The following is a 13,426-nucleotide window of genomic DNA, read 5'->3' as shown; positions in this document are numbered from 1 at the left end:
ACCTCGATGTAAAAAACAGTGAAAAAAAAAATCACCACTGTGATTTTGATCTTCATATGCAGTAGTGAAAACACATGTATTTAATTCATCTTTCACTTCCACCTCTGATCCTGCAAGCTGCTGGGCTAGATGACCTCACTGTATGAGTTAAAGAAGTTTCAGGACTGCTCTAATTCCTGCTACATGGTAGCAATTCTGAAGGACTCATTTTGGCAGCTACCTTCACTTCCCTCTAATCAGCAAAGAAAATCATTATTACTTTAGCAGAGGCTGTACCAGCCTTAAACTTGCTGAACAATCTTTTCTGCCAAAGGAGTCGTCAGTGGGAAGACCCCTGTAGAAACATACAGGGGACTCACCGAAAGCCAGAAATCTGGGGCTGCGGTTTTTATTTCTAACTAGAAGCAGATTTAAAAAAACCCCTCTGTACTTTTAAAAACCTGGATATAAGACAAATAGTTGCTCTTGTAGTAGAAGCTGGCATAAAAATTCCTATCTATTTTGCGTTACAGCTATGAGACAAACACGGTTGTAATATCCTTTTTAGTACAACACACTTGTACGTAGAATACCAGGCAAACTTTCCTGCAGTGAGATCTATTGGATTATATAATAATCTCCAAGGAAAGTGGCAGGAACATCTTTTTAGTAGCCTTTTAAAATGGATAGCCCAAGTACAAGAAAATATAATGTTGGGAGCAATCCTGAGTTGGCAGTAAGAGGCATTAGGTGAGACTCCCCCCGTCTTTTCCATGTCTTTTATAGGCATCAGAAGCAAGAGACAATTCCATACCTATGACTGTACTTCAGCTTTATGGCTACATTACAATTATTTTTTTCTTTGTTTTACATGTTTTTTTTTCAAAGTCAAGAGGACATAAAATGGCATATGACTGTGCTAAAATAATGGAAGTGCTGGGGATGGGAATGTAGCGATCTAATTGACGTTGGCTTTTGTTCTCAGCTCTGCTCCCATTAATTTAGCTATGCAAAATGTCAGTTAGTTAGTTATACATATTATGCTGTATTACTATAGTTCTATGCTCTCTGCAGCAAAGAACAGGACAAGAATATTTAAATAATTTAACTTTTTGCCTGACTAATATCTTTAAACAACATTTTTCCTATCTATCTTCTTGCCAATTCATAGCAGATAGTTTGAAAACAAATTCTAATGACATTTGAAATAGAAACCCAAACTACCAGTAATGCAAAATAAATTTGTTATAAACAGATGGTCTTCTCCCATCCTGCCAAACTCTACTCTTGCATTAGTTTGAAAATACATATATTCAGTATTTCACTATTCTCTGTCAAGACAGATGTCCTTTAAGGTTTTGTCCTAGTAAAAATGTTAGACACAGTTACACTCATACAGCTTTTATTACAATCTTTCAAAACTTCAATTTATCCTTATGTTGGAGTTAGATTAGATAAAATCACAATTTATTCCCAACTTGATAATATGAGTCCAGCAAGGTTTGACTACGGTTAGCTATAATTGTCCAAAGAATCCAATTGAAAAAGTGAGGGCTGAAACTCAGAAGTTAACAACCTACTTTGCAAGAACATACTTATCAAGCAAAATTACATAAATGCTCTAGAAAAAAACAGTTCTAAACTACTCAGTGAATATCAGCCTGCCACGGAAGAGTAAAACTCCCCAAATCTTTCAGTGTTATATACCACTGAGAGAGCTAGTGCAGTCACATAAATAAACTCTCCATATTGTGTCTTCCCCAACGCCCTGGCTTGGGAGCATGCTGTCTCTTCCCTCAGAAAATAGTACTGGAACAGTAGGATTTTTCCAGTGGGACTTTCCCAGTAGGATTTTTTTCCTTGCAGTGAGTGAGAAGAGCATCCTGGAGGTAAAAGAGCATTCCTGGGAGAAAAAGGCTAGCAGAATAACCTAAGTGAATCAGAAGTCTGTTTGTGGCATCTTGGTTTATTTGACAAAGTGGGGATATACACACCTCTCCAGGTAAAGCCAGGCAAAATGTGTTTTGATCCGAAGATAAACAATATATTTCTCAAAGGACTGCACTATGGAAGGAGGCCACACGCTTGCTGTTCTACTGACATTTAATATGTCCATCCAACATGCTGGGTAGAGACATGCTCTCAAACTTTTGGCTTGATAGCAACAAATAAATGTAAGGCTATGCTTACTTAACGCTTAGAAGTTTCAAGGTGTAAATTCTCTTTATACCTACATGTTAATTTCCTGGAAATGATATAAATCACACCTGGTACAGAGCGAGAATAGACATCTTTGTAAACTGCTCTAGCATATGATAATAAGACTTTTATATAAAATTATTAAGTATTAATGTGATGTAGCATACGTGCTTCATTTTATATGTATGAAACTAATCATTAAACTAATGTTCCATATTTTCAATATTACACAGAGTCCTCTCTCAATATAGCATGATACAATGACACAGCATGGGTAAAAATAGCATTATTTGCATGGCCTTTATTGTTTCTTACAATAATCTCTATCCCTTTTTTAAATTTTACAGTAAAGTTTGAGATATTTGTGCAAAGCTTAAACTTTAGTTTAACAGATTTTTGCTCTAATGTACTTGTTGTAGAGGGTAAGTATACCTGTGCTCCACAGGTTTAAGTCTTTCTTTGCCTCTAGAAAGTATCATCTAAATTAAACAAGTAAATCAGAGACCTCGCATACTATATGGTTATGTAAGGATAATATTTCTTCCACCCCTTTTAAAAATTCCTTTAGCTTAGGGGAGGTCTTTCAAAGGATCCTGCAGGGAAAGGTATTTTAGATGGAAAGAATGTATTGGAGGAAAGAAAGATGATTCACTGGAGTTCAAGACTGAGTCTATTCAAAGTGTAGATGGTGGCATGAGGGAAGGTACTAAGTTCAGAAGTTATATATATGTGAAGGAAATTGTTAGGTACAAAACCTTATGTGCTCCCCTTTCACATTCCTCAGATGAAGCCATAACAACTGCAGCTGGATTTCTATAATAAATGAATGTGATGTTACAGAAGAACACCATAATTTCAGTTATAGGAGAAATAGCAGCAGAGAGATCAAATTAAAAGGAAAAAAAACCCACATTATATAGAAGGCCTGGGCTTAAAACAATGCAACAAAGATAAGCAAAAGCATATTTTCAAAAATATTTCTTAATGTTTACCATGAAATACAAGCAGGTATTTAAATAAAACACAAACACATTATCTTTCATCAAAAATAATCTGTAAAATGGAAAATATTTATCTGCTTGAATTGAAACATCACTATTTCAATTCTTTACTCACTATGCAGCCTATGCAAAGACTCTTACATGATAATAAGATGTGTTGTACATAAACTTGCATAGTTAAGCTTGTATTTTGGTGGATGGGAGCAGGCCAATGATAAGCATGAACAAATATAGACTAAATTGGAAAGGTTGCAAACTTGGCTTGAACACAGATACACAGCAATCCAACTCCAAAAACTACTGCTCCAGGGAATTGTCCATCATTACTAAGGAATAAAAGCAAATATACAAGGCATTACTTACAGAAGACACTAAGCCATCCCATCTAATAGAACTAATATCAAACTAGGGAAAGAAACTCACAATAATGACATACATCACGTATCCTTCAGACTGAAGTACTGCAATGTGAGAAATGGAAATCAGAAGAGACAGCTCTACAGCTTTAATAGTCTCAAAGTGTTCCTAAACAAAACATGAAGGTATGATTTCATACTTACTGGAAGAACAGGCTTAGTTTTTGTACTTGAACATAGTCTTGAGTAAAATGTTGGGCATCTGGTGACTTCACATGCTGGGAAGGGAGGGCCATTTAATCTCTGTGTTACTGGGGGGTTGAATGTGAAGGCTTTGGTAGAGGGGGTTACATACTTTGCATACTGAAATGGTTCTCTGAAGAGCAAGCAAGACGTCTGATGGAGCAGAGCATAGATTTAGCACTTAAGTACATATTCAAAACTTACGGACCTCAGTAGAACTTAAACAGGTACTTAAGTGGATTCCTTTATCCCCAGAAGCCTTAGCCCTTGACTCCTCACTCATGCAGCTTAGCTGCTTATCAGCCCTTCTACCTAAAAAGATACCTGCAGAGCAAAGCCAGGATTTGCCTCTATCTGATTAAAATTGGAAGAGAAGGAAAATATGCCTGTAAAAAATATTGCTGCAAACTGTTTTCCCTCACAGAGCCCAACTGACAAATGAATATGCAAAAGGAGAAGAGAATTGCAAAGCATTTCTTGTTCAAGCAGGTTCCCAGGGTTTTTCCCCACCTCTTCATTCCAGATTGCTTTCTTAGCCACCCTACTGTAATTATTCTGTTGCATGCCTCATTACAGATGAAGTTATTGTTGTTACATGTTACTGTTACACAATAATCAATGCATTTGTACTTCTAGCTCCAAATCTTGAAAACCACGAAACACATTAATGGCTGTGATCAAAAGCAACCAAAAGAATTTAATGAGGGCAGTGTTCCTCTTAGTAACTGGTGATGGATACTAGCTTCTCATGTATTCAAGCCGTAATGTCTTGATTTTGATATCAGATGTGCTAGTGTATGTCACCACATATCTTGCTAAATCAGTTTGCTTATGGGCATGGTAGCTGATAAAACAAGTCATGTCAGCATATACTGCTGTGTATCTCGATTCAGAATCCAGTCCTAAGTATGTCAATGATGGTAACATAAAAAGCATTCATATACATATGTAAATTGTAACACAAATCAAATTAAATCAAAGTAAGCAAGCAAAGAATATATAAATCTTTTTCATTACCAGGTAACAGATATGATTCACGTCTACTGTTTGGCTTTATACAATAGAATAATTCAGTGCTGGCATGTGTTAATGTGCAAATACCTCATAATGCAAATGTAAAAGTAAAAAAAGTTGGAATCAAATGTTTCAGCTATATCGCATTTATTTTTACTACCTTATATTGTAAAACCAAACCTGAAACAATGCCATCATTTCATAGGATTGATTTCATGGTTGTGTGGCAAAACTTAAAAGCATTCCAAAGAATTAGAGGAGACCAGAGAAAGAGGAAGTCAGAGCTTCTTCATAGTAAACTGAACAATATTGGTGAAATTAATTCCTTCAATTATTTCTTCTGGGCAGAACAGAAAGGGAAAGCCAATTTAATTATAAATAATACAGTGGCACCTTACTGCAGAGACTTCTTGTCTGTTTTTCTGTCATACTTCTTTTATGGTCTATTTATCTTCTTTTGACAACAACTAACAGAAGATTACAGGATTATTTCAGAAGCTCACCATAGGTCATCAAACTTGGGGTTTAGAAGTACCGTACTAAAATGGTGTACGTTCAGGTGCTATCGGAACTAGTAGGAACAGAGTTAAAGAACAGAGCTCAGTCCTTTAGGGCTCAACTAAGCCCTTTTAAATAGGAGAGCAAACTCCTTGACAAAAATCTCTGTACAGTCTAGGTTATGTTTACATGAACTGGCACATCTTCTGTTTCAGAAGCTCTAAGCAGTATTAGAATGTATACTTAGGACTGTAAAAATAAAGGTCAGTGTATTTTTTTGGCAATGGACAAGGAAGTAAATATGAAACTTCTAATGCACTGATTATTGTATAGAAAAAAGTAATAGGAGAAATTTTGATGTATAAAACGAAACCTTAAGAAAGGTAGAGAGCTGGGCCAGCATTATAGTAGTCCTAGGCAAACTCACATAAGAGAGCCAATTTTGAGAAAGGCATCTATACAATGGATGAGATAATCTGCATGCAAACTAACTAGATTTTTAATTGAAGGATATGCATGAAGTCTAATTGGTCATTTGCACACACAGTTAATATGACAGCACACTTATTTTCAGCAGATGTACATTTAATTTTGTAGCCCCTAATTTTTGCCTGTGGGCTAGTTAGAACCTGGAAGTGCTAGGGAAGGCACTAAGGGATTAGGAACAGTGATTTTTTTATGTACCAGAAGGCACACTAGTAGCAGTCCTATGCTTGTTTTTCACAAAATCTCAGGGGAATAATACTATTATTTTAAATGATAGTCCTATTACCATTGTATCCCCTTTTGCTTTTTTTCTTTTTCTTTTTTTCTTTTTTTCCTGCCAATTCTGTCTTGCCAAAGGTACAACAGCTGGTGAGAAGATCTTTAGGATAGTATATTTTTATTACAAAAGAAAGGGAACTCTTCCTGATTCAGCTAAAGATATGGCAGATTTGGATACACAGGCCATTTATTAAAAAATGTGATGACTGTTGAGTTAAATATTTTAATTTCTATAATTGAATGTATTTGACATTTCTCACTACTATAAAATGACAAGCTAAAAAACTGAAGACATTTTAATTCAACCATATAATCAAATTTAGCCCAAATCACTGAAAATTATGACTATTTGGCAGGGTAATTCACTACACGCCCTCAATGCTGTTTGACTGATTTGTTACTTTCTACTACACTTCAAAGTTAATGCAAACATGGCCTCTTCTTTTTCCACTAACAGCTGCTCTGGTATCCATCCAAAGCAGTATGTGCATGCAGTAGTGGTATGACATAGATCACATCATTATGTGATAAGAAATTTCTGCTAAAACAGTTAAGTAAACTCCCACTTGGAATTAAAACATAAACTTCGAACCTCCTTTTCAGAAGTTTCAGAACATCTGTATCAAAAAGGGAGAAGTCCAGATAGTCCCACAAAATGCTCAAAGGCAGATGAGCACTAGGAACACAAACAGTTTGACATAAAAATTGATGCATAACAGTTTTTCTATTGTAGACTGTCCCAAATTATTGATTTTTTTCTGTATTATTTTCATTTGTTGGAGAGTTTATATTTTGAGGAAGACCGGCAGCAGAGTAACACAATTGTTTTGGCAGAACACTCTAGACCCTTTTGGAGTTCAATTATCAACCATTATTATATAAAAAACATTGTTTTGTGATTGAGAAAGCAAAAGCAGAATTTAAGGGCAGAAAGAGCATTATTATCTATAACTATAACTCTGGCTACATTATACACAAGCTATGTAAACACCCCTAAAAATATAGTCAATTTATCAAGCTATCTCTTTATATGATTCAGTCCAATATAGAGCCAGACATATCCAGATATGCTAAGATAAAAACAACCACCTCTTTTGTTTCCCATCTTCTGAAAGAAATAAGCTAGTTTGTATTGTCTCTTTTTTATTATGTATGCCTGAAACTACTTAGGAAATGCTAAGTCAAAAAAAGTGCTTTATATAAAATTGATAGTCAGCCAGTGTTATATTGTAAGGGCAGGACAATCAAATTTTGGCAAGAATTCCCCTGCCCCCAAGTACGTATTGATAAGTAATGCAAGTGTTTGCAGATACAGATGGGAGAGGAAGAAGAACGATAGGGGGAGAACGGACAGAAAAAGCAAGTGAAGAGACAGCAAACTGATGAAAATGAAACAGATGAATATACATGTGGCTAAATAACTCAGTATTTCTTACCCAAACTCCCTTCCTAATCAGAAAAATAACAAAGAAAGACTTCTAATTATTGGACAATTAATGTTCAAATTAGTTCTAGAAGATTAACATTCACAGATGTATACTATGTAATCTGTACAAGAGTGACATACTTTTATTAGAGATAATATCTGATAGGCAAATGTAGCTTTGACAGTAATATCTTTATTACTGATACAAAAAAGTAGACTTTATACTATTTGGCATGTCAGGTATTTAAATTTTTTTGCTACTGTTAAAGACATTTCTGGAATTTCAGCTGTACAGTGTAAGAACATTTACTATTCATCCAGCTGATGCACATTTGAAGCTACTTGAGTTAGAAGGAAAAAATTACAAAACTGAAAAAGTATAGAAGTTAAAATGCAAAATTTCTTTTTAGAAACAGTATTAGTAACATTTAACAATATTTTTCCTGCCAGACCAGCTTGAAATATGATACACATTCCTCATGAACAATGAAGACTGTAGAAACTTATAAAATACCTTGCACATGTTTTTCAGAACAAGCTCTTGACTAAGGAGCTAGAGCATGTTTCTTGTTCAGACCTCCCACCTCCCCTACTGCCCTGTGTTAATGAGGACGTGAAAAGCTGTTTCTTTTATACAATATCTGGAACTTATATAGACAGAGAACACAGCGACGTGTGCCACATGTCACATCATCTTTTGTTCCACGACTTGATGTATGATCTAGCTGGCTTAGATTTATAGTCTCTCTCCCATGTTAAACAAGCACAAAGCAAAAAGAATTCGTGACAGACTTGTAAATAATTAGATATAATAAATGTAACATAACATAGATTCCAAATCTCTTTATATATTTCAGCCGCTCCTTTGGCCTGATCTTTTTGGGTTCAGGATGCTTTCAGTTTCCGCAAAAAATAATCATCTCACAGAATCAGGCCAATAAAAACCACAGAATTTTATTTTATGGACTCTGTTTCAGGTTAGGAATTTAAATAAACACAATCTAGGTAATAAGAGCCACATACGTTAAAAACCCCACATACATTATAAATTACTGGATTTTTTGTATTGGTTAACATTTTAGCACTACTGCATCAATCACTGAATGATTGTTCGGCTCCATTGACTGAGTATTGCAAGAGGTTGTCAAAACATTTTACCTGACAGATATGTTTGTTCTTCCATTTGCTCAGCACACATTGACTGTTTTGCATTAAGTCCTGAAGGACAACAGAAAACAGAGTAGAGTTGGCATACACATTGTCACTCTTGGTTAACATGCTTTTGATTTTCAAGTTTATAGATGAAGCATGCCATAGAAAGATGCAGCTGTTTTGGAACAGTCCACCAAACAAAAGCACACTTATCATCCCTGGGAGGGCTGGACTTTTATGAAAATTAAAGCTGTTGAAAGAGGTTTGAAAACCGGATTACATGTTGCTGTACTTGAAAGTTTCTGAAACATACCTCTACCTCCTTGAGAGTATCTCGCAGTTTTTCTGGTCGTTTGTTTCTAAGTATCCAAGGATAATCTCGAGCTGGCAAGTAAAAAACAAAAAAAAGACAAATATGTATATATATGTGTGTGTGTTTGTCTGTCTGTGCATATGTGTACAAACTTCTATGTGTATATAGTACAAAAAAATGTTCTTTGAGTTGAGCTTCTTTTGCTGTGGTAACCAGAAAACTAAGATTTGTAGGAATTACCTTAAACATAAAACTTAACCTATAATTGGAAGGAAACAGGTATGGTTTCCATTGTCAAATGATAGCCTCTTGAAAGGCTCTGTCGCAGAAACAGTTAGCATGAAATATCCACACTAACCATGATTTCATCATGGCAATTGCGTACAAAGCTCTCAGGATGGAATATCCTACCCACCTGCTAAGCATTTGCAATGAGAAAGCCTCTCACATTCAGTATGTTTAATTCAGAATCAAGTTATCAAATCCTAGACAGATATTATTCTTCTGAATTAACATTTCACTGCCCAATTTCAAAAAGCAGGTGCAAACAGGTCTGCAAAATATATGTGCATGAATATATGCATATATACAGGTAATAACAACAAATAATTGTGAATGCCACAACTTACGTTATGGAGTACACTCATTTATAGTATTTGTTCTTAAAAATTTGGTCATAAGAATCTATCAATCAAGTCAATCAAACAAGAAACTGCAAAGAAAGAGAAAATGTTTGAGCATGATTGCCAAGCTCACTCAGGTCAGAGTCCTCCTGGCTGCCTGCAATCATTTAACGTATTTATTACTGTTCAGCAAACTATTTTGAAAATTCTGACCTAATACATTAATTCTGAAACCAGTAGGATGGCAAAGCTTCCTCTGGAGCTGTTAGTAATTGGCTTGTTTCATGGCTGAGAATCAGACTCTAATAACTTGTGAAACTTCATAATTTAAAAGTGTTTTCTGTTCATAAGTATACAGTGAAAATCATGAGAAACTAGAACACATTGTCTTTTTTTATATTTAGCCTATTTAAAGGAAACCTGATGAAAAGTTTTGAGCTCTGAGCTGTCAGTTTGTATGCCAACTTCCAGACTGAATAACTTAACACTTGTGTTTAACCCCCCCGCAAAAAGTAGTTTACAATAGAAGTGCTATAGAGTGAAAAACTGAAGGATTCCATATATCAACAAAAGAGCACACCAACATACAACTTCTCTTTGTATTTTATTGGACCAAAGCCAGTGTTGGTGGAACTGTTATGATAATATTAATTAGGCATGTAAGATCCCATTTTCAATAGGTGTCTTCATAAATACTGGCATATTTATTCACACATGCAAAATGGGAAATTGCCTGTACAGATATCAAGCTAAATATACAAATCAGCAGCTGTGAATAAAGTTACCCAATGCTCCTCTTTAAGAAATGTGCTATATAGTGATTTGTGTTTGGGCCATCCGTATATTTACGGCAACAAGATGCAGTAGCTTGGGCTCCTTTTGCATGCCACACGTCTAAAAGATATCACCTGAGGCTTCTGTATAAGTCCATTTATCTGGGCCTGCATGTCTTCTCCTACAGGAAGCGCCTGTAGGGTAATGTCATGCAGAGCACACGGGATGCAAATGCCTTATGCTCCTCCCTGCTTGCAACCCTCTCTCAGCTCCCCACCCTAGCAGGACAGTATTGATTGTGATTGATACCCAGCTCTCCACAGCAGGTATAGATTCACCATATGGCGGCGGGCGCCTTTACACCCACTCCCACGGGGTTTTCATGCTGCTCTAAGCACACACACCTTGTCGTGTTGCAAACAACATGCCCTTCTGGAGTGAATTCTGCCTTCCAACGCACCCACAACTCCAAGTGAACTTTCATTACGATCAGATGAAATGTTAATGCAATTTTAACAGCGTATATATTACTTTGTGAAGCCTTATAAAAATCAATTAGATTTTTCATAGCTGTTAGGTAATAATGTTTGAACGTTAATGCGTATAGTCTGAGCTATAATAACTATGCAGGAGTTGTAAAACTTGAGCCAGGGAAAAGTTATACTAATATAAAAATTTAAACTGTCACAGTACTGCTGTGTGATAGTATAAACTGAAATTGCTTTTAAACAGATAAGGCAGGAACTCAGAATACAGCATAAATGTTTCAAAGCTAAAAAATGTTCTGTGAAGACAGCTGATTATTAATGCATAATTTTATTTCTGTTGAAAGTATTTTAGTTATAATTTTCAGTTTAGAAGCAGGTGGTATTTCAATTCAAGAGCTGATTGGAAAAATGTTTATTGCTCATCTGCAGGCTAAATTTCATAAGGAAAACCCTGGATTATGTTTATTTTTGTGGTTCTCCTTGCCAACAGAATTGAGAAGCAATGCACACCACCATGTTTAGCAATACAGAAAAAAAGATGGCAAATATATCAGGAAGGAGTAGTTACAACTTTTCAGTTGTTTTGTGCTTTGCAGTTCTGTGACAGTCTGTCTTCTAGCAAATGGAATGTGCAGAAAGCTAGTCTGAGGTTATTTTAATGCTTTGCCAGGGGCATCACCAATTCAAATTAATAATTCAGTCTTACTATAACGAGAAACTTAGAAATGTCCTTACATTCTGCTAGCTTTTGCTTCTCTTCTAAGTAACCATGCTTCACCTGTGATACTAAAGGGAAAGATGAAAAGATGTTTGTTAATCCTTGCAACAGCTGTCAGCAAATATTAATATTAGAGAGAAGATTCATACACTTTGATAAAACAGAGAAATTTACAAAAAATTAAGACAGTCCTGATGTTTTCACCTCATAAGTCAGATATCTTAAATTTGCAGTGAAAGAAAGGCTTATGCAGCCCAACAGGTGGGCTGCTATTACTGAGCCTCCAATCTCATCAGATAGTGAAGTGAGCTGCAACCGAATCCAGAAGAGAAGCTGAGTCAGTCTGTCAGCAGGAGCAGGGAGACGGCGCATTAACCCCACAACCAAGTACCCGGGATGCCCACGCCAGCCGCCACTTTCACCTGGCCAGAAACGGGAAGTAACTCTAGCTGAAAAGACATTTTGGCCCATCATGAAACTTCTAGGATTAACAGGATTAATCAGATAAAGAGAATTGATCATTCACTCTGAAATGGCTATTTCAGATATCAGGTAAGGCTCCAGGAGGCCAAGGCTGCGGGTTCCGGCGCGATCACGATGCCCTCTGCTGGGACTCCAGGAAATACCGAATTACGGCAATACTCAGGGCCTTAAACAGCACAGCCCCTTAAAATGATGTTAGCGCGTTGCTTTAATACTCCGCAGCAGAGAGAAAGGGGTCATTTAGAATACGTGCTCCCACTAGGGTTTTTAATGACAAAAAAGTTTGTTATTTTCAGAGGCATATATTAACATGAAATTCAAAGTTGCATTTTCATATAACCAAACAGTCTGTATCAAAGTAGACTGAACACTAGAAAATTGTGCTTAGTTTTATTTATGTTTAAGTATTTATATTTTACCTGGTTCTTTCTTGTCATAGTACTGGTGGATCCCAATATCTTCATCTATATAATTGAATAGAAATATCTTTAATTATGAAACGTGACACTGGAAACAAAACACAACTTAGCAAGCAAAGTTCAGCCTCTCAACTTCTGCTAGCTGGAGCAGAGTATTAGGTTTTAAAATACAGGATAGTGTGAAGAAATGACAGCATATAGTCTGCATACCAGTAGACTTTCAAGAACCAGCAAGGAAAGGCTCAAGGAGTATATGACGGGTCCCTACATTCATTTGGAGCTGTCATTTCCTTCACATACATTCTGATTCTCTTCCAGCTGCTGACATGGTAAGGCGAGGTTTTACCACCTTTCTAATTATCATCTTTTCTGTTCGTTCACAAGGAGAAGATCACAGCAAAGAGTGCACCTTAGAATAATTTAAAATGTTTTCTGATGACTGACACAGCTGAGCTGAAGACAACAATTTTTTTTTAAGGTTCATGAACTCCACGAAGCTGCCCTTGCAAAGGATCCAACATATTTACTCTCAGCTATGGTTGTTATTGCCTGTCTTTGTGTTACCAGATGCAAAAGCACTTCTCAGTTCCTGTGGCTGAGGGCAAAGCCTGGCTGTACACTGGCTCCCTACTAACGTGGGACCTCAGTGCGCACCAGATACCGAGCGTCTCCCTCCGCTGTCGCGGTTTCCATGGCAAAGAAGTTCAGATACGTGGGCCACATGGGGGCTGCAAATCACTTCAGCCAGGTCCTGATCTGGCTCACTCGTAGCTACTTAGGTGTGCCATGGTAAACTCCACCAAGTCAGTCTAGCTGAGCTACTATGACTTTCAGTTGTAATGTTTTAACATTAGTATGACACAGAATTTTAGAATAAGACTTGTGGGAAACAAATAAATGAGCAGAGAGGAAGCAAGATGGTCAACGGTAGGAAATTAGGTGCAGTAGGCCATAGTACACTTTAAACTGCAATAA

The 13,426-nt window shown here is 36.4% G+C and overlaps 1 protein-coding gene across 1 annotated transcript in view; it reads right to left on the bottom strand.

Moving 5' to 3' along the window:
* WDPCP (WD repeat containing planar cell polarity effector) overlaps window positions 1-13,426 on the bottom strand; it is a 152,985-nt gene that overhangs the window by 89,378 nt on the left and 50,181 nt on the right. The window contains exons 4-7 of the mRNA XM_067294664.1: window positions 12,452-12,496; window positions 11,567-11,617; window positions 8,947-9,017; window positions 8,640-8,699 (exon numbers count right to left, since the gene is read on the bottom strand). Coding sequence (XP_067150765.1) covers window positions 8,640-8,699; window positions 8,947-9,017; window positions 11,567-11,617; window positions 12,452-12,496 — 227 coding nt within the window. The remainder of the gene's footprint in view (window positions 1-8,639; window positions 8,700-8,946; window positions 9,018-11,566; window positions 11,618-12,451; window positions 12,497-13,426) is intronic.

Source organism: Apteryx mantelli, chromosome 3, assembly GCF_036417845.1.
Source record: "Apteryx mantelli isolate bAptMan1 chromosome 3, bAptMan1.hap1, whole genome shotgun sequence".
Classification (NCBI taxonomy): Eukaryota; Metazoa; Chordata; class Aves; order Apterygiformes; family Apterygidae; genus Apteryx; species Apteryx mantelli.
The sequence above is the reverse complement of the archived record's forward strand: the minus strand, read 5'-3'. Positions and strand labels throughout refer to the sequence as shown.